Raw genomic sequence first — 25,373 nt, 5'->3', positions numbered from 1 at the left:
GAAGAAGCAAATATGTAAAGGGATAAGCAGTAGAGAATAATTTTGGTCAAAGAACAAAATCCAATATCAAAGTGACAGAAGCACTGATTGATAAAGTCATAAAGTAAGAAGGTTCCACCTATATAGAGCTGAATATTTCAATAACATCTTGTTTACCAGTGGAAATTTGTAAATCAAGCAGTGTAATTGATATGACAGCCCAATCTACTGTTTGTTTCTGAACTAGTTTTAATGAACTAAAATTGAAAAAGGGGTCAGTGTAAGTAGACTACTCAGATATCTGCACCGAATAAAGTAACTGTATGCTTTGAATGAAGCACTAGGAGAGAATGGTGAGGGATGGTGGAACCAGTTATTGGAGGAGATGTAGTGGACACGGTTTTGTACATAAACTGTTTTTGTCTATTGCATTCTTGTACTCAATGATCATGAGTTAGTCACTGTGTTCCAAGCAATTAATATACTATATTGAAAGCCATGAAAGGAGGTCATTTATAGACTATCTCAGGAGAAATTTCTTTACTAGGAAATATTTTATATAGAAATTTGAAAAACAGTTTCTATCTCATGAGATTAAGTAAAAAATAAGTAAGATTTAGAACCACAAGGGAGATGGAAATGTTCCAGATATAATATCTCCTACGTGCAAAGGCAGAATGGAGAGATCCCGGAATAGCAGGGCATGGAATACACCATTATTCGCTCTATCGAATTGTTCGCTCTGTCCCAGTTGATCAGTGGAATTCACTCAGTCAAGTATTTTGTCTCTATCTATTAGCTATCTAATTATGAAAATTTCCTCAATTTAGAATTGCATATTATTTGAGATCATTCAATTTATCACATACATATATATATTTTATAATTTTTTGAATGCCCATAAAATAAAAAAGGAAACATTATCTTTATATTACTAATCAGAGACATTCTTACTAATGAAACTAATATTGGATTCTGTGGGATACAATCTAGCCTTAACTGACTTTTTATTCAGAAAATAATTACAGTATTGACCAGAATTCCTATGGTTTATAGTGCTGGAAATATGACAGTTAAAAATACCAGGTTTCTGCCCCATAATGCTCACATTACAGAAGAACAGTGTGCACACATATATACATACATACATACATACGGTTTGCATTCATACACAAACACATACATAGAAACAAATACACATATAAACAAAATATATGTCAAATGGTGTGATGTGCTATAAAGGTATAAAAAAGAAGGTTAGCGGGATGAAAGACAGGAAGTACACTTGGACCACCTAGCTCATCTCTTATACTTTACATGAGGTAATCAGGATGCACCTCACTGATATGGTGACGTTGGAAAAGAGACAGGCAGAAGATGGGAGAAAGAGCCCGATAAAGCAGCGAAATGTGCAAAGGTCATGGGGTAGCACCGTACGGGAAACTAGGAAGAGAGCCAGAAGAAAAGACAAGGGCATCAGAAAGATTGCAAATGTCCATCTACAAGGGTTGCAAGATCGAATTAGACACCAACAGAGGAAACCATATCAAAGCCTGTCTTTATACCACATATATAACCACTGTCATTAACCCAGCAGGAAATAGCTCAACATTTTGTCAGATAAGTCCATTTTCCTAATATTATCCTTAAAACAAAATAAAACAATAAAAATATATCTTCTGTCTCATTTAATATTCAAAATTAATTCTTTTTATTAAATATGTAACTACAGCTTAATTAAAAATCCTCAACTGCAGCTGTGCATGGTGGCGCACGCCTGTAATCCCAGCAGGTCTGTAATCCCAGCACTCCGGAGGCTAAGGCAGGAGGATCGTTGCAAGTTCAAAACCAGCCTGGGCTACGAAGTGAGCTCAAGGCCAGCCTGAACTGTAAATGTAGACCCTGTCTCAAAGAAAACAGAAAAAAAATCAATCATCTATTAAGGGTTCATTGGTGTGGTTAGGCATTTCGTTTGCATTTGTGGGAGAGATAGGCATTGAGAATTGAAAATGTGGATGAAATAGTCTTCTCTGTCTTCTAATTTTGTGGCCTTGTAGGTTTTATGTTTTCAGTAAATTTTGTATTACACTTTCAGAAGTTAACCTTCAAGCTGATAATATAGCTCAACGGCACAGTGCCTGCCTGTCAAGTGCAAGGTCCTGAGTTTGGTTCTAGTATGAAAAAAAAAAAAAAAAAAAAAGAATCTCCAAGTTACTAGAGATGCTGAGTAAAATATTTCAGAAAAATATATTAACATGTTATGGTATTTTGTAATTTTAAACAAATATATATTTGGGTAAGATAGTGCAGTGTTAGCATTTTCTTTATCTTTAAAGTGTGAATTGCCAAGCACAGTCTCATGTAAAGATATAAAAGTTCTGCTGTAAATTAATTTAAAATCTATATTTAGTCTAATTTTAAATCATATCTATCCAATGTGAAAGAAACCGCCCCGTTTTCTAAGCACTCACAAACATACAATGTAGTAAAACTTAGTTCTTAAAAGAATGAATGTCATGTACTTTATTTTTTAAAATAGTATAACCACTATGGAAATCAGTATAGAGGTTCCCCCAAAATCTAAATCTAAAATTCCACTTGACCCAGCTATTCCCTTCTAGGTATCTTACCATAAGAGATGAAGACATTACAGTGATACATGCATATTCATGTTTATAGCAGCAAAATTCACAATAGCAAAATTTTGGAAACAGCCATATGTCCATCAACAGATGAATAAAGAAAATGTGGTATTTACCCATTGGAGTACCATGTTGCCATAAGAGGGTTAAATTTGAGCCATTTGTAGGAAAATGGATGCACCTTGGGACTGTAATTTTAAGACAAGTAGGTCAGAAGCACAAGCTTAAATATTGCACAGTTTATCATATATCTCATAAATAAAGAGCAGAATAAACAATAGTAGAAAGTTGGGAGTTTTATCTTCCTCAAATGGAAAGGGGATCAAAAGCAGGGAGGGGAGTAAAAGAGAGGGAACAAGGACTTAAAATGTGCTTTGTATATGTGCCAGCTGTACACCAGGAATGGAAACGTGTACTAATAAAATAAACATTCTGACTATTTTCCAGACTAAATTAGTATAGTCCATGCTTAACTTTACAATGTGAAAGAGAACAAACTGCACATGCCGTTTTGAGAATCTCGCGAGTGCTTCTGTGTTTCAGAATGAGGAGCCTGTATTTTCTAGAGACGGCAGCAAATTCTTCATGACTGTTCCTGTTAAGCAAGGGGGCCGCGGAGAATTCCACCACATAGCTATGTTCTTTGTGCAGGTAGGTGCCGATTTCTCTCTGTGGTTTGATTTCATTGTCATTGTATCCTTGGAAACTCACCTTTTGTTGACACTGGGCCGACAGGGTGGGTCTAGACATGTCCAGCTCAGCACTGTTTGAGAAAAGAATCCACATCAATGACATCAATTCAAACTGTACCTTCACAGAAAAGTCTCTGCCCTCCAAAAAATTTAGTGAGGGAGTCAAACGTGCAATAAACTGAAGGCCTTGGGGTACAGAATTTAACCAATGAAAAGCACCCAGATTTTAACATCCCAAGGAACATTTAAACTTAATCGTTTGTATTCAACCAATATCTTTTGTCTATATTTAGTAATATTTTCAAAGTGTTATAAAAATTTTGAATAATCAATGCAAATAATGTTATCAAAATTGAATGGGTGAGTATATGACAGGTATACAAACATAAAAAATACAAGGCAGATGTTTTTAAAGAAAAAAATAGATTTTTATGTGTTGTCAAAAATACACTGACTATGTTACATTGTAATGAATGTTTTGACAAAGATATGAGAATTTTGTTTTTCCTGAAAACTTCAAAAGAATAGTATCAATTTTAAAAGCTGCATTTAATTATTTTTAAAACCACCATAGATGGTTTAATATGGCAAGATCATAGGCATTTTGAATTTAATTTTCAATAAGAAATATTCATGACAAAATAAGCATCTTTCAAAATCAAATAAACACCCTAATCTCACAGGTAAAAGGCTTTGTAATGATAGATCATTGTGACTATTTTGGAATCTTTATGAGAATATTACAAAAGCTAGCCGAGACATTTTACACTGAACAAATACACAGGAAATATAAATGTGGCAAAGGTTTCTTATCCAACTTGGCTACTTTAGGTTCTTAGAGCTTCCAACTCTTTTATATCCTGAAAAGGTTATTGTTACTTATGTGGATGTTTGTATTGGGTATCTTAATGCTTTTCATTCTCAAAATCTTCTGTAAATAGTTTTTTTAAGCTTTAAAATAAAAAAATAATGAAAAAAGTTTAAAACTTGTTCAAAATGTGCTATTAACATAATTGTCATATATTTAGCTTTATTTTTAATTAATGCTAAAACAAATAACAACATATAATGTACAAAGTATTGACATAGGCTGATTTTTATAGAATATTTATTGAGGCAGAAATGCAGATTACAGGCTACTGTATAATGTGATCCTATTAATATCATAAAGGAATCTATACATTTATATGAACAAAATTTGGAGTGTTTCTTTATCAAATGACTGATTATATCAAGTAGTTCCAGCTAATAATTAGATAAACTTTGTTAGAATAAGTACTAGGTAGTGTTTGGCAAAAAGATAGTCTTTTCAAATTCTTATAAATAATTGTGGTGTGTTGAATTTTTAAGTTTCAATATTTTATACTTAAGAAGCTATGTAAAAAGCTAAGTGGTAAAGATTACATTCTAACCATGGATACTTCTAAACTGTAATGAAGGCCATGAAAAGAGATACAATAAATGTTTATATTTATATTCCCCATAGAAAACCATCTGTTCAATATATTAGGAAGAATAGCATCTAGCACAGTATTAGACAGAATGATGATGCTGACATGTGGGACTTGAGATATTTACACACCTAACCAAGAACTTTTTTAAGTCATGGGAAAAAACACCTACTGTTTCAAATTAAACCAACCTGACCTGTAATCTCATTCATCTTTTTCTGCATGTTCAAAAGGAAAACTTCAAATAGCAGATATGCTTGCTTTGTTTCTCTTCTGTATAGAGATTATAACAAAGCTTTCAGTAAACTAGAAAACATTTTGCTTTGTTCTAATTACTGTTCAGGGTATTTATGGTCTGCCTCACTGAAAAATGGATGTGACTGCATGATTATTTATGGATATATGGACAATAGACTAAAATTAAACACTTTGTTAATGAATCAGAGGTCTCTGTTAGGTAAATACAATTTATATCTAAGTTTATACACGCATATAAAAACATCTGCACACACCAATACACACACATTATTTTATGAAATAGTTTGAGGTCCGGGGAAATAGCTCAGTGGCATAAAGCCTGCCTGGCAATCTCAAGGTTCTGAGTTTGATTCCTGGTACCCCACCCCAAAAAAAGAAAAAAAATAGTTTGAAGGTTCTTGATTCAGTTTAATAATACCTAATAAAAAAGCTGTCATGTGAATTCTAAGACTACCTTGTTGAGAGGACAACATATAATAAAATATTAAAAATAGAATATGCTAATTATTTCTACTTTATGATTCAGAGATAAACACTCATATATAAACACATTTTTCTATTTACAGTTATTCTTCAAAACACACCTTTGTAGATGTTAAAAGGTGAAACATGTGCATCTATGAAGTATCCTGTTCCCCAAAACACTGTAACAGTCCTGGAAGGCCCATATCTGAAAGCTTCCTGATTCACTCAGAACATATGTATTTTCTTCAAGTACTTACTAAATGAAATTACTGCATTTTTGCAAACATTTCACTTTTTTACACATTCAGTAAATAGATTAAAGCCATTAAAAGTTATCCTAGCAAATTATTGCTCTCAGCCTATTTCACTATGTAAAATGAGGATTGGCATTAGAATTAGAAATATTTACAAAAGCTTTCCTTTGTTAAATAACTCCAAAAAAATAAAAAGAGGAAGAATTCATGCATTTTTCTCTAGCCTTTCATTAAACTGTGACTGTAAATTTATGTGACCTACATATTACAACCTGATAATTTAAATTTAAACACAAAGTTTCTCATATTATAAAATGGTTTTCAAAAATAAGTCTTTAAAACTTAACATCTACTTGACTGGAGGTACATGGATTACCATACTGTTCAATGTATAATTGAGAGGCAATTTGTCATAATTATAGATGACACCTTACCTAAAGTTTATTTATGTCATGAGTTAATTCTTCACATTGCTTACCAGAATGGGAATTGCTGGATCAAAAGTAAAATGTGTCTTTGTGTTTATATATGCATTTCCAGATTAATATCATTGTGGATATGCGAAAGCAGGTTCTGTGAGCATTTTCTCTTTGGTACAGTTAGCTAAGAACAATGTTTAAAAAACTGAACAAAATAAATGATAGATGATGGGAAATAGGGAAACAGATTTTTTTTTGCAAAAGGAAAGGGGATAAAATGATGAAAATGGGAGGGAGAGAAAAGGAAGGAGATAAAGATTTAAGATATGTTATGTACATACACCAACTTCCACCAGGAATAGAATCATTATATACTACAAATACGGTCCAATAAAAACAAAAACTGAAAAAATAAACTCAGAAAAGACAATGACTTTTCTGAAAACTAATAGAGCTAAAATAATTGCTTTTCTGAACAACTAAATCTAAGCTACCATATGCAAATTTGTTCTTCTGAACAAATATTTGCTGTATGCATATAAATCTCTATATCAAGTCATGTACTTTCTGCAATTCATGCTGAGGCAAAAATTCTTTACCTCAGACCGTTAAACTTTTGATACTTTCATACATCCTGTCGCTCCTGTCTCGCAAAATAACATTTGTTGTAGTCCTCTAAGTTCACATCCCTTGAATTGTAACATCCTACTCCTTGCAATTCAGGCTGCAGTTAAAAAATAGGCTTTTCTCTTTTTAAAAAAAACGTGTGCCTCCTTCACTGTTAAATGTGGCCTAAGCACCATTTCCATTAGGTTAAGTAGTTCATATTCATGGGCGTAAGCCATTGCACTATCATCTTCCCAAATTGTGTTAAATGAAAAATTACATGTTCGTGAATCCATTCACTTTCTCTATTCAGTAACATGAAGTTTTGCCCTTGAGAGCTGATGATTTCGTTTGGAACAATTTTAAGTGCTATTATTCATTGCAAATACTGTAGAAAATAGCATGCCCCCAATTCACAATTGTATCACCTAATCAACCCAATGAAATTTTTCCATTAAATTTCACTGTTATATCTGATGAGGACATTGTCTGAAAACAATTAGCTTATTTCATGTGATGAATAGACAGTAAATTAATGCATGCTATTTTTGAGCATTGCATTTCCCTTATTTAGGAGCTGTAAAAGTTAAACAGAATTCATATCAGATATTTAAGTGAAGGCAGCATAGTTAGGTAAAAGTCACAGGCACTATTAAATTTTTACTGATACCAACGTGTTTCCAAGTTTGAATAAAAATATAAAATTGATATTTAACTTCTTTGCTGGAGATAAAAATCCCCCCAAATTTAAGAAAGGTGTCTGGTATATAAATGAAAAAGAAGGGGATATTCTAGATTTTCAGCTTTCTTTTAAGCATGAATAAACTCAGCGGTTTGATTGATTTTTATTCTAAAATAAAAGTTGAAGTAAAAGTTCAATTTACAGTGCTTGTTTTTTTTTTTTTCTGGTACCAGGGATTGAACTCATGACCTTGCACTTGCCAGGCATGCACTGTGCCACTGAGCTAAATCTCCAGCCCCTACAGAAGTTCAATTTAAATAAACATTACCATACTGTATTTGTCACGAGTCTACCGTGGTATTATATTCCTATTCTGTGTTTCTATTCAACCAAATTAATTTTATTAGATTGTGTATGTACAGAAAATAAAACAAGTTCATGTGAACTAAAATTTGCTACTTTTTTCTAAATTGCTAAATTTCCTTTCTGCTCTTCTATTTCTGCTAAAAGTGTTTGAAAAACTAAGTTAAGTACAATCACCTCCTTGTGCTAACCGGTCTGGTCCCTTGATCTTTCAGTATGTTCTGTATGACAATCGGTGATGTTCTAATTACCATTAGGATTATTTACTTAGAGTCTAGATCAAAATTAGTAAGTCTGGTGTTATGATATACACACTTGCTATGTATTGTTGGAAATTACGTGATTGTGAAATGGGAATTTGACTTGGTCCCCAGGCCATTTTTGCCTTGCTAACCATTTAACAACCAGAACAACTGTAAATGTTTGGATACATTCAAAAGATTGTGAGATACTTATTTTGCCACCCAACAAGATATCTTTTGTTTCTGTACTTAAAAGCATAATATTTGGAGTAAAATGTATACTTGAAGTGAATACTGTAAAATTTTATTCTTGGATACATTATGCTGACCCATTTCTCAAAGCAATAGATTTTTCCTGAGGACCAGTTTAATGAAGAAGCTACTCTAAAGTCCTTGAAGGGCACACATTAACACACACACACACAAATGCATACCAAAATTTCATGAAAAATAAGAATAACAAACCTAGAAAATGTGAACAAAAATATCTCCAGATATGTACAAATATTGAACTAAATTTCTTCATTAATGTTATAAGAATATTTTTCATTGGAAATTGACACCAAACGTGCACTAAAATTTTGAAGTGTTAACATCCTATTTTCTTTGATTCAATCAAAATAGGACCTTGAAGTAAGTTAGCGCAGCTGTTAAGTACGGTGATTTTCTTGTGGAAACTTGACAATAAAATGTCGGACTTTAGAATCCCACGCCAACATTTGGGTTGTGTCTGTCTTAATACCGCATTTATACTTTCAGTTAGCAAGTATGTGGAAATCACAGTGTTGACTCAGTGTACAAAGAACTAGTAAGAAGTCAAATGCTTTTCATTGACTTTAAGTAGCTGGAATGCAAGAAAACTTCTTTTAAATGTGAGGAATAGACATTAATGGGGTGAAAATGCAGAGGTAAACCCTGAAGATGCTGGACATTTTCTGAGGGAGGATCCCATTGCAAAATATACAGAGTGGGGTACAGAATGCACTTTTAATTTCTGTTTAGTGCAGTAGCATGTATGGTAGATAGGATAATAAAACTCATACATAGCAAATACCAAGATTCTGGATATATTATAAATAAGAAAAAAACATTGGGAGTAGTACTGTTAAATAGTACATAATAGATTATAAAGGCATTGCAACTGAATTAGGAATTAGTAATGATTGTAACTTGTAACAGGTCAAATATTTGAGAAGAAACATAAAAATAGAATTTGTATAATATTCATTTGTCAAGAATACATCCACAAAATGTAGAATTAAATAAAAATACTGTATATTTGAATATATGTGATATAGGCAAGCAGAATGGGATATTTTGAAATATTTAAGTAGTATATATATATGAAAAATTTAATAAGAAATTCAGGTGTAAAATAAAAGAAATAAACTAAAAATTTCAAATTAATGTCCTAGAAATCAAAGATAAAATAAAGGGGAATGAAAAAATATTTCTTGGGGAAAGTAAATAACTGCATTACTAATTACAATAATTAATTCATATACTCTATCAAGATTAATTTAAAATCATAAAAACCTCTAAGGTATAAGTAACAGAGAGTAAAGCTGAATATTTAAAAAGATATTAAGAGACTATTAAGAGTAACTTCATGTCAAAAATGTTAAAATTTAGAGCTCAATAAATTCTAGAAAAAAAATGAATCTGATTTGTGAAATAGGTAATCTGAATCATACCAGCATATTTAGAAAATGGCATTATGGTTTAAATTTTTTTATGTCACACACAGACACATATTAAAGGTGAGGTTTTCAAAATCAAGGGAAATGTACTACTAGTTTTCTAAAGTCTTATTCTGAAAATGGAAAAAAAAATAAAGTATTTTTAGATGCATTTTATGATTCACGTATCATCTTGTAACCAAAAAAGCAAATATAGATTATACAAGAGAGAAAAATGGGTAAGTTTTAAAAATCCGAAATCAAATACTGGTAAATTGAATTCTTCAATCTATTAAGAAATTTAGGTGTTTTTATCACAGTATTACTGCTTGCTTAAAGTTTAAAAATATATAAGATAATTCACTGTATTCATGTTACATGGGAAAAGCAATCATTTAATAGATGCAAAGACAGGGTACGTTATACGCAATAAAAGCAATACTCAGAAACCTTAAAATTTAGGAATTAATGGAACTTCTTTGAGCTGATGTAGACATTCACTGAAAGCTTAAGTAATGTAATATAATTGACAGTGGGTCTTAGTTGATTTAATTTCCCTTTAAAACTCAGCATTTTGACATGATAAAAGTGGACATCTGGACTATGCACAAAACCACAGATGACAGTTGTTAACAATAAGTGTCTAAGAAAGAGGAAAATGATAGAAAAATGTATCTCTTGGAATGTTAAAGGTAAAAGGAAAGATGGAAACTAGTGATAGATATTAAAGTCTTTACAAAAGAAAACAGTGATCTAACTTCCTAATATACATACCCAATCCTAAGGTGCCACATTGTGATACTCCATAAATTTTTATTTCTTAGGGTATAAGAGATAGAAAACTTATGGGTCAGTAAATTCTTCACTCTCTTTATGTGTATATAGCCTCAAGAAGTTGCTGAAGAAAAATATGTTTGATAATAGATCATTAATGTGTGAGGAACACTAAAGGTAAAAATAAATATATTCTAATAGATGAAAATATTCCTGCACAAAAAAACTATAAAGCAAAGAAAAACTGTAAAAATGTGCTCCAATATGAATTAAATATCATTGAGTAAGTATTTATAGTTATCAAATTATACTTCAAATGAGATATTTAAAGACTTAAGAATGGGCTCATAAGATAGAAAGAAAAGTTATAAGCCAAAAAGTGACAGATTTCTATAAGAAAACTAAAAAAAAAAAAAAAAAAAAAAAAAAACAAAGAAATATGTTGAAACCTTACAAAGGGAAGAAATAGAGATTTCTGGAAATGTGCTGATGAGTATCAAGGAGAAAAATTAAAATAGTACCCAAAATGAAAATGAAGTGCTAATACAAAGGATCACAGATAGGTACAACAGGAAAATAAAATAAGATCTAACTGATATTGGATTTCTCAAAGAAACAGTATTTAAAAGCATTCTCTAACAGTAAAGGACAGAAATAGTGTAGAAACAAAGACCTTGGGGATGATCAAAACATGATTAAAGTTTGTAATATAAAATGTAAAGCTAAAATAAAGGGGCTGGAGATTTAGCTCAGTGGCACAGAGCCTGCCTAGCAAGCTCAAGGTTGTGAGTTCGATTCCCACTACAGGAAATAAATAAATAAATAAATAGAAAGCTAAAGTAAAAACCTAGCACCATATTTTGGGACTGTAAAACTAAAATAAATTGAAAATAGGACTGCTTACAGAAAACCTCATTGTATTTTAACTGCCAGAGTAATCACACAAAAACTTGGTCTGAGCACTACAAATTATATATGTGCTTTGAAGTGTTATACTTTATCCCATAAATATGTAAAATTACTATGTATCAACTTGAATATATAGAAAGAAATGACAAATATTTGAGAGTATAGAAAGTTTTACCCTGAGTTGGATATTATACTAGGTATAAATGTACCAAAACATCACATGGTACCCCACAAATTTGTATAACTTTTCACTATAAGTTGAAATTTTAAAAAGAACAAATTCAAGTTACATAAATTCACTGAAAAATGTATACTATTAATTGTTTAAGAGAGCACATATTTGGAAGTAATTCAAATTTTAAAAGGATGATTAGTCATCCCATCGTTTTTCAGTGAGATACATTTGAATCATTGCTATCATTATCAGCATAGATTTACACCTGAAACAAATTGAGTGAAGGTAGCAAACCTTACATTAATGTGCATACAATAAAGGTTTCAAGAAAAAATAACCCAGAGTATTTATTTGTAGTAAAGTTGGTTTTTTTTTTTTTTTCCTGATACCGGGAATCGAACTAATGACCTTGCACTTGCCAGGCAGGCGCTTTGCCGCTGTGCTAAACCCCAGCCCCAAAAATTTGTTCTTAAATGTGGTTTGTAAAGTTGTCTGTACTGCAGTTGTGCTGATCATTTAGTGAGGGTGATCAAAGTGTTATGATTATGAAATTCTGCTGTCAAAATAGTGTACAGGTGCAGGTTCACCTGCAGTTTTCTGCATGTTACTTACAGCATGAAAATAAAGGCACGATCCTGTCTGGATCTGTGATTATAAGAAATGTGTGCATTTTAAGACTTAAAACATAAAACTGAATGTCAGCTGAGAATTAAAGAATTAAGCATGGCATAGGCAGTTGGTATTTTCATGTTTACCAGAGACATGCTGTTTAAATAAAAGGTAAATCAATATTTTCCATTTCTTTGCAGAGTAAAAGCGAGCAAATTACCGTGCGGCATCTGACATCAGGAAACTGGGAAGTGATAAAGATCTTGGCATATGATGAAACTACTCAGAAAATGTGAGTATTTTTGGTTCTGTCCCCAGGCTTGCAGTCAGAGCTGTCAAGTGCAATACTTTCTACTAGAATTATGTTTTGCTTGCCATAGCCCTAGTTAAAGCAAGCCACTCATGTAAAGAATAATGTTTTCCTCCAGACATCCTCTGTACTTGACTTAGAGACACACGCAGGTGAATGGAGCAGCCAGAGAGATTGAGATCATGTAAAAGAGCAGTGATTTTAGAAAGGAAATATATATATATGTGTGTGTGTATTATATATATGTGTACATATATATATATATATTTTGGCTAGGTTGGCAAAGTTCTGTGGTTGAAAAACAAAATAACACTTGTCTGGTTTTCATTTTAAAAATTCAGTTGGAGTGATTGTGACAAAAATAGATCAAGTTCTAATGTGAGTGTTGTGTTCTTTCCTGCACAGCTACTTTCTGAGCACCGAGTTATCTCCCAGAGGCAGGCAGCTCTACAGGTAGGTGTCTTGCAGGGATCTCCTTGCACAAGTTGGCTTCTCAGTGACAATCACAGGATACCTTGAAGAAGCATCTAAAGCCCAGTTTTCAGTGTGCGGAGGGAAAAGCCATCTCTTGTGCCATAAAACCTCACTCGCTTGAGGGAGTCCATTTTCTCTGAGCCTCTGTGAGCCTGCAGGTTGAGATCTGGATGAAGACTTTCACTCTTGCTGCTTTCTTCTCCTGAGCTTTTCTTTTCGTGCTTTCATATATTTTTTGGATGTTGTTTCTCAACTCCCCATATCAGTAACTTTTATATGTTTTTCCCAGTAACTGCTTCTTTCTCTAGGTCTTTTTGAATTTTCAATGCATTCCTGTGTTACATATAAAATTTATTGTGGAATAGCATAATAACAGTAATATCAAGCAGAAGCTTTCCCTTTTCTATACTGTATATCATAAAACCTAATGAGTTTTGTGAAAGGAGGCATCCTTGTTTAAAATGGGAATATTTGTCACTTAACTAAAATATGGCAATTCATGGGGAGTATTTACATTAGCTCAATTTGTGAAGCTATATTAATAAAAAGGGCTAAGACCACACCTATTTAGCATAAAAATGTCTCCTCAGAAATCTTTCCCCAGGATCTCAGAGGAATGACTATTATTTTTGGCTGGCACAGGAGGTATTAATCCTAGACATTATATGCACTTTCTTATGCCCATTTTACAGATCTATTTTTAAAGTGTCAAAACTGCCGTGACATATTCTCAGTGGAAATTCATCATGTTTGGAGAAGTATCACCTCTGGTTCTTACCAAGTAGCCTAGAATTTCCTCTGAGAGTAAAAATGTATTTTGAAAGTACCGAAACTCCTCCATACTCTTATTTATGTGCACTTTTCTTTTATCCAAAGCAAACCACTCCTTTTCAATTACATCTCCCACTATGCCACTTTATATTCTTAATTTATTCTCTTGGACCTACCAGAACCCATGTTCTCAATTTCAAGAACTTCAAGAGGGAGAGAAGCTATTTCTTAAGAGACACTGATTTGCATTTTGGTTCATAGGTCTTTGTCAAAGTACTGTTCTCTTTTTCTTTCTAGTGACTTGAAGCTTATCTTTTGTGCAATACATATTATGATTAATGTTGATAGTCATGAACAATACTTTAGAGGTGTGGAAATACTTGATCAATGTTTTATTTCTTCCATTGTATAAAACTCTTAAAGAAATATAATCCTGTCAGAAGATAATACTTGGTCAAGGTCAGAAAATGGAACTGCCTCCATCTCTTTTCCTCTTATTAGTTTAAAGTGTGATTTGAATCACAATGTTGCCTGAGGGTTGTGGGCTTGTCTTATCTTTCTCCTGACTGAGGCAGAGTGGTCAGTATATCTACAACCTTACTAGTGTAGCAGACTGTGTGATAAAGAAAATATAGTACCATGAATTTCCCTTAAATGGCTCTTCAAATGCTACTTGGCTTGACCGTGGGATCCTGCTGGTGTTTGACCCAGAAATCTCAATCAGTATCTTACTAGGTCATAAAAATAATCATTGATTGCCTTAATATACTACATTAGACACCTCTGCAGAATCAGAACTATTATCATATTCACCGCTACAGTTTTTTGTCTTAAAATTTGCATTTCTTATTTCAGTAATTTTATAGTGTAAATAATGAGAAAATATTCATGTAGATCTCTCGAGACTTCTGATTTGAAAGCTTTATGGAAGAGTAGACAGAGATTTTAAATATTAGGAAGTCACTCGATGGCTGTGTGCAACTAGGACAAATTCTAAGGTTCTCAGCGGTGAAGGTTGGTAAAATGTGCACATAGTTAATGAAACTGAACTGTACACTTTAAATGAGTAAGAAGGCAAATTGTAAGTTATAGGTATTTTACTACAACTTTAAACAATGGTGAGTACCTCATAAGTTTCATAAAGGTGAAACCAACTGATGTGCTTGAAGTGCCTGCCGTACATAAATTGCCTTGCTTTAGAAAGTATGGACTATAAACAGCTTCCAATGTTCCAATATTAAATTGCGATTTTGTGAACTATACTTAACATTAAATCTCAGCTGCTTTGGTTGCTCACTTTGACACTTCTGCTTCAGTCCCCGTGACTCCAGCCTGTTGCACATCAAAATCAACACAACTATTTACTATTATTCCTCTAAAAATATGGAGCCAAAATTGTCTCTCATTCTAAAATACAGTTGAAGCCAGGTGAGGCGGCACACATGCATCCTGCCTTTGGGAGGTTAAAGTAAGAGGATTATAAGTTCAAGCCCAGCTTGTGCACCTTAGCCACTTCCCAAAACTCTATCCTAAAAATAAATGGAAAAAGGGCTGATGATGTGAAGGCCCTGGCCTAGTTCGATAGCTGGAGTCAGATGCCCAGGAGACCAAGCTCATTACATAGCTGGAGTGCAACTGAACACATTTGTTCAATCAGGTATTTTTAATGTACTCTCAATAGTGTTCTCATACACTGGCTAAGATAATTTGCCTTCAGTTTTACTTATAAAAACATCAAAGGAGAGGAAGTGAAAGGGAATAAAAAGAATTAAGATATGTAAATATACCTGCTCCCCACAATGAATATGATCATGCACTACAAATATGTACTATAAAAAACAAAGATGAGCGAAAGAGAAGAAAGAAAGAAGAAAGAAAGAAAGAAAGAAAGAAAGAAAGAAAGAAAGAAAGAAAGAAAGAAAGAAAGAAAGAATGAAAAAGGAAAAGGAAAAGAAAAGGAAAAAGAAAAAGAAAAAGAAAAAGAAAAAGAAAAAGAAAAAGAAAAAGAAAAAGAAAAAGAAAAGAAAAAGAAAAAGAAAAAAGAGAGAAAAAGGAAGGTTCCAAGCAGTATGGGCTGGTTTTGCCTGAGACATGACCAAAGTTAAGGAGACCCTCATTTACATGCTAAATGATAACTAAAAAATGGGACTCTTTGTTGCTATGGTACAAAAAAAGACAAAATGCATAATTATACACAGATACTAGATTATGGCTCCCTACACTTGTATGTACATTATGTGATTCCTGCACTCCTTGTACACATGCTAATGCTTGCATAGAAGGTGTATATAATATCACTGTATCCCAAGCTCAGTGCTGCTCTGTGGGGAGAGTAGCTGAGGCACTGTTCCTTCTGAGCTGCTCTGCCTATGGGCCGCTGGCTCTGTTTCTTCACTGGACTGCTCTACTGGGCAGCCTGCAACTGTATCTTGTGTGAGTCTAATAAAATGTTTGTCTCTACTAAAATAATAACTATAATAAAGTTCAATATGTGAAAGGTAACTTTGGGTGAATTTATCTATCCCTCTGACCTTGAGCTTCATTATTATAAAATAAAAATGATAGTTGTTTTTTTTCTTTATTCTTTCCATGTTAAAGTATGTATTATCATTAACATTATATGTACTATCATTTAAAAATAATTTTCTTCACCAAACACTTCAACGCAAGTGCTTGGGAAGGAAAATTTGGAATTGATCCTAAATTCTAATGTGTAATCTGTTGACTCATGAATTTGATTTTTATGTGACTTATAGAAACATTTATTCATCCTTTTGACTAATATTTATTGATGCTTAATTTATTTTAGTTCCCATGAGTTATTCCTTTTCAAACTTTACACAGAAATATCTGTAATGAAAATGCAGAGAGTCATAAGTTATGTTGAGACCTGTGGAAATCAGTTTATTTATAGTCATGTATACATATAAATTATGTGTGCAAGTACACATGATTTTAATTTTATTACAGAGAAACATTTATACATCTTAACATTCATAATGGAAATTGACATCGCATGTTTACAGTGAGTGGTGGTTTACAAGGAACTTTTACACAGGCACTGATGTAGATTTCTGTCTATGTGACACTGTATTTGAATATGCACGCCACACATTCAAGTGTCTGGAGTAGTAGCATTTCTAACATTTATTTTCTTTCCTCAGTGCCTCTACTGAAGAATCGTTGAATCGCCAATGCATTTCATGTAACGTTATGAAAGAACAATGTACATATTTTGATGCCAATTTTAGTCCCATGAATCAACATTTTTTATTATTCTGTGAAGGTAAGATAATGTATTATTTTTAAAATAATTTATTTCTTTCATTTTATTAGGCCAGTATCTATTGCTAGCATTAATAAACATAAAATGTACATGACAGATTTTCTAAAATATATATTTAATTCATTTATTTCATTTAGAAATAGCAATTAAGAGTAATTCAACATGTGCACATGTTCAGCGAAGGCTATTTGTACATAAGCATTTTCTAACAAGTGAATAAACATATGTATTGGGAAAATCCATGGTAATTTAGCTGTTCTTTAGTCTTATTAAAACAATGGCTTTGTTGTTAAGAGATTTAGGATATATGAAAGTGAATTTCCTCCTCTAACTTTCTTAAATTCTGAGCAATTATATTAATCCTGATCACATCTTCCAGCTTGTAACAGTATACACCTGGTTATGCCAGTGTCTCTGGGGTATATTCATAGAAGTCATGTTCCCTTTATGTGACCTTGCTTCCTGGAGATGAGTAGAAATCAAGTGTTCTCTTATAATGTGATAAAATGAGTACCACTGCTTCACCTTGCTTATAGGTGTACTTTTAAAATGCAGGTCCAAGGGTCCCAGTGGTCAGCCTGCATAACACGGACAACCCAGCAAGTGAGTACATGAGCAGATGATTCAGAACAGTCATGGAGCTGGCATTGGTCTTAGCTATTACAGTATTCATTCTGTGTATCACACTCCAAGAAACCTTCTTCAGAGGAATTCTTTGTTGAATTCTTAGTGGGAATGCTGTGTCAACATCATTAATTTGACATTGTGGATGAAAGGGAAGCAAAGCAACTATTTTGAGCCAAGTTATAGCCTGGGTTGAATCTTGCCTGTTTGCCATAGGAGATACTCTGTGCCTAATTCCAAGGAGCAGTGACTGACAAGGCAGGACATGTCAGTCTTTTGTCCTTCCAGTGCTCTGGGCTGTTCTGTCCAGGGTTTCACATAAGTTGTTCCTCAAGAACAATGCCTTTTATGCACGTTTTGAATAAATATGAAAAATTTGTGAGCATGTATTTTCTATCCTGTTTGTTTCAGAGATCTAAATCATTTAGTTTTCTATAATTACTTTTATTCATTTATATGTTTATTCAACTTTATTTTTGAATACTCACATTATCAAGCAATGTGAAAGAGGCTACAGTTGCACTGGTTAGACCATCATGTCAGTGTCAGAATTTGCAGTTATGTGTGTGGGTAAATATATGACTGAGCTAATCTTAGAAAAGAATGTATTGCTTCCTGCCTTCCTTCCTCATACCTTTCTTCCATCTTTTCTTCTTTCTTTTATCTTTTCAGATATATTTAATTAACACACTTACACTTTGATGATTTAACACTAGCTACTAGAATTGAATAATGAGGCTCATAATGACTGTGTCATTTAATCCTCAGATCATTCCTAACATAGTAAACTTTATCTCCTTTCAGGAAATGGATAGGGAAACTAAGTCACAGACAATTTAAATAACTTGGTGAGAGTAATCCTAATAAATCACAGAAGTGGGGTTCAGTACAATATGATGACACCTCTGTATTTTTCTTCTGCATCACATACTTACATTGAAGTAGGAGCCTTAGTCATTTGCTTTGACTTAAGGGAGATACAGATATAAAAGTGTAAATTTGAGTGACATGCTATTTTGAGAAATTAGAGGCTATTTAAACTCCTAAAATACTATTACAGAGTCTTACCACTTGCCATAGAAAAGACAGATCCTAAATTTTTATTTGTTTTTGGTGTGGTTGCAAGATGGTTTAGCACACATTTTAGTTTCTGTTTATTCCTTTAACCTTGTCTTCAAGTGTATATCTTAGAGGGGCTAAAGGAAGCACATTTAATGTTACAGCAAATGCAATGGTAATAAAGACAGTATGCTTAATGGTATACACAGAAGGTTAAATTTCATAGATTCCTATGAATCTATGAAATTTAGTCAATCATTCTATTGAATGATTTTCCTTGCATACATCTTTTAGGATGTGAAACAAGTTAGTTAATCTCTAATGGGATCATTTTCCTCATGGAGAAATAAACAAATGTGTTTTCAATGTGGATAAAAGGTATTCATGATATATATATATAACACACTTAAAAATGACAGCTGTTTGTATTTCATTGCAGAGTCTGCCTTTAACAAAGGGTGATTAAAAGGAAATTTTGAATCTGATTTTAATTTTATCCAATACTTACCACATTGTTTTTAATTACATTTCTGCAAGTTATAAACTTTTGTTGCAAATGATGAAACGTTTCTGTCTAAAGAGAATCATGCTGGCCTTGCCACTTAGAAGCCAACTCTGATTGTCTCATGATCAAGGGGGTAAAAGGGCAGTGTCCTGCCTGGCAAGCACAAAGTTGTGAGTTCAATTCCCAGTACTGGAAAAAAAACAAAAACAAAAAAAGAAAGAGGGTAAAAGGGGAGAGCTGACCAGTTGTTTAATTACATTTTCAAAGGACACTTGTTAACAAGGATAAAATTTATGTACATTCAATAACTAGTACATTTTTATGCCAATGAAAGGGAGCACACCAATACACTGTTCACATGAAATAGAATAGGGCATAAAGAGAAAATTGGGGAAAAAAAATGAAGATGGAATATAGATGCAAAACTTCTCAAGAAGGTACTGGCAACAAATCATCCAAAAGATTATACACAATGACCAGGTAGTAGGTTTCATCCCAAGCAGGCAAGGATGGTTCAACATATAGAGATCAATAAAAAGAATCAAGGAAAAAAAAAAAACACATGATCATTTCAATAGACACAACAAAATCTATGACAAAATTCATCATCCTTTCATGATAAAAGCACTGAAGAAACTAAGTATAGACTGATCTTATCTCAAGCTGATAAACCCCATTTATGACAAATGCTGTGAACATCACTATAAATGAGGAAAAATGGAAACTTTCCCTCTAAAATCAAGAAAAAGACAAGATGTCCACTATCACCACTCATGTATAACCCAGTACCTGAAATATTAGCCAGACTAATTAGGTGGGAAAAAGAAATAAAAGTAATATACGACCTGATACTCTACATAGACAGAAGATCTAAACCTTCAAAAGACTCCTAGAATTAATATCCAATTTCAGCAATATGGGATATAAAATCAACACAAAAAATCAATATCATTCCTGTACAATAATGATGCACTCAACGAGAAAGAAAATAAGGGAAGTGTATCATTCACAATAGCCCCAGGAAAGATTTAATACTTAGGAATTAACCTAAAGAAAATGAGAGACTTTATCAATGGAAACTACCATACTCTGAGAAAGAATATTGAAGACAGTGTCAGAAAATAGCAAGATACCCCACCACTCTTGGGTAGGGAGTTAAAATGGCTATATTGCCAAATCTGATAAGTAGATTTAACACAATCCCAACCAAAATATGAACAGCATTCTTCACAGAACTGGAGGAAGTAATCCTAAAATTCATGTGGAGCCAGAGGATACCCAAAATAGCAGAAGCAATCCTGATTATAAGAGGAAAGTAAGAGGCATCACAATCCCAGATTTGAAGTTCAATTAAAAAGTTGCAGTGATCCAAACAGCATGGAACTGGTACAAAAACAGATATGGGGATCAATAAAACAGAACCGAAGATACAGAAACAACCCCAAACACATTTAATTATTTGATCTTTAACAAAGGGGCCAAAAGCGTATGCTAGACTGATATCTATCACTAAGTACTGAGCTAAAATCAAAATGGACAAAGACCTAAGTGTTAAAACAGTAACATTTAGTCTGCTAGGAGATAAAATTTGTGAAATTCCTAAACGCATAGGCATAGATAAAGACTTTCTGCATAGAAGATCAAGTTGCACAAGAAATAACACCAATAATCAATAAATTGGGATCATAGCAAGTTAAAAAGCTTCTGCACAACAAAAGAAATAACTATTACAGGGAAGAGACAATATACAGAATTGAAGAAAAAATTTTGCTAGCTATTGCTCAGAGGACTAGCATCTAGATATTAAAAAGTTTAAAACAATTAGGCTAACTAAAGTAAGACCCAGTCAAAAAGTAAGCAGGTGACACTTCTTAAAAGTAGAAATAAAAAGATTCAATAAATATATAAAGCAAAGTTCAACAGTTCAACACTTCTGGTCATTAGAGAAATGCAAATTAAACAACACTCAGAAAAAAGACCACAATCAAAATATTAAATAATAACAAATGCTGTGAAGCAGTGGAGTAAAAGGAACCCTTTACATTGTTGGTGGAAGTGTAAAGTAGTACGACCACTATGGAAATCTGTATGGAAAGTCCTCAAAAAGCTGAAAGTAGAATTTCATTTGACCCAGCTCTTCCCCAGCTAGGATTGTTTCCTCCAGTTCTGTGAAGAGTGCTGGGACCCTCTCACAGCCATGGGTAACCATATCACCATTTAGGCTTCTCCTACCCAGTGTTCGTACATCTGAGATTAAAATGTTTATTAAAATCTTGTCACTATTCTAATTGATGACTGCCATCAGTTGTTTACTAGGATTAAAATAAAACATGTTTATTAAAGTTAATACTTCAAAACTATTAAGATTGTGTTTCTAAATTGTTAAGGAGGCTGAAAAATTATTTATGACATTTCAACAAAACTGCATGAAAGCCTATGAAGATAATACTCACAAATATAAAAAGTTCCTAAATTTACCGGGAAGAATACTTTTATTTTTCTTTAGATTTTTCCTAGCACTCTAATTAGCATATATTTTAACAGTAATAAGAGTAATAAAACATTTTATGGTATTCAGTGATTTGAGATATGACATTAATATGTAAAACTGGGGCTGGGGATTTAGCTCAGCGGCAAAAGCGCTTGCCTGGCAAGCGCAAGGTCGTGAGTTCGGTTCCCGGTACCGGAGAAAAAAACCAAAAAAAAAAAATATATATATGTAAAATTGTGTGTAGTTCATATTTCTCAAAGTCCTGTGTCTTGTTTTGCTACCTTAGTACATTATTCATTGCCATAACAGAATATCTGAATCAGGTTAATATTTTTGTTTTTGTTTTTGTTTTTTTTGGTTTTTTGTTTTTTCTGGTACCGGAAATCGAACTCACGACCTCGCGCTTACCAGGCAGGCGCTGTGCCGCTGAGCTAAATCCCCAGCACCACGACAGGTTAATGTTACACAGAAAAAAGATTAAGTCCAACCCTAGGTGGCCTTGCTAGTTCAGTCTCTGCTGAAAGTGTTCTTGATGATAGTCCCAAGGTGGCACAGGGCACATCATGACAAAAACCAGGGATATTTGTGTGCATGTACACAAGTATTCATGTGTGTGTGCATGCTCACTTCTGTCCCTCTGCCTATAAAGCCACCAACATTGTCACACGAGCTCCACCCTAAACAACACAGTTGGACTAAGTTTGTCTCTTACTCCATTAACATATGACTCTGGAGATTAAGTGTCTGCGTGAGTTTGGGGAGCAAGCATCTTCAAGGCATAGAAGTAGAGTGGTATCTTGGTTCATACCATGACTCTGGGGAAGATGGTCATGTTGGTGTTTCTCCAGGAAAGAGACCTGCGGTCATGTTTGTTCCGCGTGTGGTTTGTGCATGGAAGCAAAATTTGGCCAAACGCTTCTATTCACCAATTGAATTGTTCATGAAGAGAAGCTTTCATACATCCAGGCACTATTATACCATTCCCCTTCCTCCTTTTTTTATTTTTCTCCTTTTCCTTCTCTATTTTTATTTCCTTTTTTATTCTTTCTCTTGAGCCTCTGTTCTTTCTTTTATCTCAACTCGTTTTTTCCTCATCCTTCTGCACATTTCTATCTTATCTTTCCTATTTTCCATTTGCTTTCCAAATTTTCTTCCCATCATCTTCTGTTTTCTTCCATAATTTTACACCTGAAATAATGTCTCTACACTACCTCCTCCTTATATTTTTGCTAAAAAAAAATTTGTGAATTAAACATGTTTTCTGAATTTGCCATGATGTGAATGTTGTCCCTGCTCTTAATTCTTTCAGAATAGCTTTAATTTTTATTGTATTTATTTGTCTTAGCTAGAATTTACTTTTTGAATATTTATTTCATGAGTAATGGTCTTTGAATGAAAAGAAAAAAATTTCCATTGATGCTTCTATGATTATGCTATAAGTTTGCATGTAGTTAGGTTTTTTCACACTCATATTTCATAATAAATTATGTGATTTTACTAGCATATTATTATCATATTTGTGCTTCTAGACATATTTATTCATATACAGTGGACTCTTGACTTATGAACTCAGTTTGTTTACAAAGACTGGTTGTAACTTAAATTGGTTTTAATTCAAGACTGTTTTTCACATAATAAATAATAGAAATATCCATAATGCATTCTGAACCTCCCTAAGCACTCCTTAACTAACCTTTTCAGAATAAAACAGGGTTGTATATATGCATAATTTACCATAAACACCAATAATTTTCCTACAGCATTCATCAAAAGGTTATACAATATGTTTAGTTTATCAGAAACAACAATTTCATAGCATATTCACCGTTCAAAATTCACGTCTTTGGCTTTCAGGAGGAAAGAATGAAATGGAAGGTGATTGTTGTACAGAAGGAGAATCCCCTTCCATAAGAATATCAGGAAACTGGGCTCAGACTAAGCTTCAGTTTACATAGGATTTTCTGGCGTCTCAAGTCTTTGTTTACAACCACCAAAGCAGCCACTATTTGGGTTATAACTAGAGACTTTGGGTTTAAATTAAACCTAAAATTCTGGTAGTAGTCCAGGTTGTTCATATGTGAGGCTAGTCATAGCTCAAGGGTCCACTGTATTTAATCATGAATTCTAATACAACAAGCCATTGCACACTTATAAAAACATTTGTCTACCAAGGAAGAGACTGTGTTCACACATGTAAAGGTAAAATTTTAAAAGGTTTATTGCCTCCTATATAGTTACCAAAGATCAAGTGCTATTGGTCTCTTCTAAATGTGAAAGTGTTTTTGTCTACAGTAACTACTTCCATTTTTACAATAGTTCTCAAGTTATCAGTGCCAAATATTGGTAAAAGTTAGAGTTCAGTAATTTACATTTTTGATCATTTAAAATTTAATGTTTATTATAGCTTCCCCGAAAATTTGCTAGTGTCATGTAGTTTCAGATGCTTTGTATATTAAGCACATGAGAAATTTCTAAGAACAGCTAATCTCCCAGATTTAAGGAAGACAGTTATATACAAAGAGGTAATTTGATTTATTTATAAATATAATTTGCTGTACATGAGACCATATATGGAAGTTACAGTCCAGTGGGAGAAACATAAACTGAAGTGAGTATGAGAATATATAATTCACCTGACAGAAATTGTCACAGTTCTAGGAAAAGAGGAAATGGATAGAAAGATATTTCAAGAAAAAATGTGTATGTACAATTTATTTTAAAAAGGGAGTCATAAAAATCTTCATATTTGAAAGATAAAGGTCGTTACATAGGGCTAGAATAAGACATTTAAGAAAAACATAAGGGTATAATTAAACTATTCACGGAGTAAAGGGCATTTGAAGTCACATAAAATTTATATTTTAAAAAATTTTGGCCTAACCAATGTGACCTGTAAGTAAGTTAACATCAGCCGGATGAAGTCCAAGAATTTTACAGCAATGTCACAGAATCCAGAACTTAAAGAGGCAAATATCATACTTCCATGTCCAATAAAAAATTATGGGTCACATGAAGGAAGTAGAAAATATGACTCAGAACTAGGTAAAAGAGAACAGAAATAGAAATGACAGAGATAACACAGTCAATACAAAGTCTGTGTTCTTTCAGTTCCAAATCCTGGCACAGCATTACAAGGCCAAGAAAGGATCAGGTTTTCTCATGAAATTTTGTTTTTATTTATTTCAATCATTATTATTATTTCCACTTGCTTCCACTGTCCCAGGAATGTCTTGATTCTGTAGTTCTTTATAACAGAGCAATATTCCATTGTATATAGATTCCACATTTTCTTTATCCAGTCATCTGTTGATGAGTATACAGCTTATATCCAGGATTTAGCTATTGTGAGTTGTGCTGCTGTTATCATTGATATGCATGTATCATTGTAGTATGAAGTTTTAAGGTCTTTAGGAAATATACAGAGCAGCGGGTAACACTGTGTCATAAGGAATTTCTAACTTCAGTCTTTAAGAAATTTCCATTCTGATTTCTATAGTGGTTGTCCTAGTTTACATTCTCATCAACAATGAAGGGTTATTCTTTTCTCACCACAGCTTTGCCAGCATTTGCTATTGTTTGATTTCTTAATAACTGCCATTCTTTCTGGAGTGAGGTGGAATCTTTGTGTTGCTTAAATTTAGATTTCTGTAATGG

General features: G+C 33.1%; 1 protein-coding gene across 3 annotated transcripts in view; it reads left to right on the top strand.

Annotated features, from left to right (window-relative positions):
* The window catches only part of Dpp10 (dipeptidyl-peptidase 10 (non-functional)), a 1,310,731-nt gene that overhangs the window by 1,236,924 nt on the left and 48,434 nt on the right, over nucleotides 1-25,373 (top strand). For all 3 annotated transcript variants that reach the window (XM_005397695.2, XM_005397696.2, XM_005397697.1), the window contains exons 13-17: nucleotides 3,165-3,272; nucleotides 12,400-12,491; nucleotides 12,915-12,962; nucleotides 16,919-17,040; nucleotides 17,596-17,643. In XM_005397695.2, coding sequence (XP_005397752.1) covers nucleotides 3,165-3,272; nucleotides 12,400-12,491; nucleotides 12,915-12,962; nucleotides 16,919-17,040; nucleotides 17,596-17,643 — 418 coding nt within the window. The remainder of the gene's footprint in view (nucleotides 1-3,164; nucleotides 3,273-12,399; nucleotides 12,492-12,914; nucleotides 12,963-16,918; nucleotides 17,041-17,595; nucleotides 17,644-25,373) is intronic.

The sequence above is a fragment of the Chinchilla lanigera genome, unplaced genomic scaffold (assembly GCF_000276665.1).
Source record: "Chinchilla lanigera isolate Chin_1 unplaced genomic scaffold, ChiLan1.0 scaffold00058, whole genome shotgun sequence".
Lineage (NCBI taxonomy): Eukaryota > Metazoa > Chordata > Mammalia > Rodentia > Chinchillidae > Chinchilla > Chinchilla lanigera.
The sequence above is the reverse complement of the archived record's forward strand: the minus strand, read 5'-3'. Positions and strand labels throughout refer to the sequence as shown.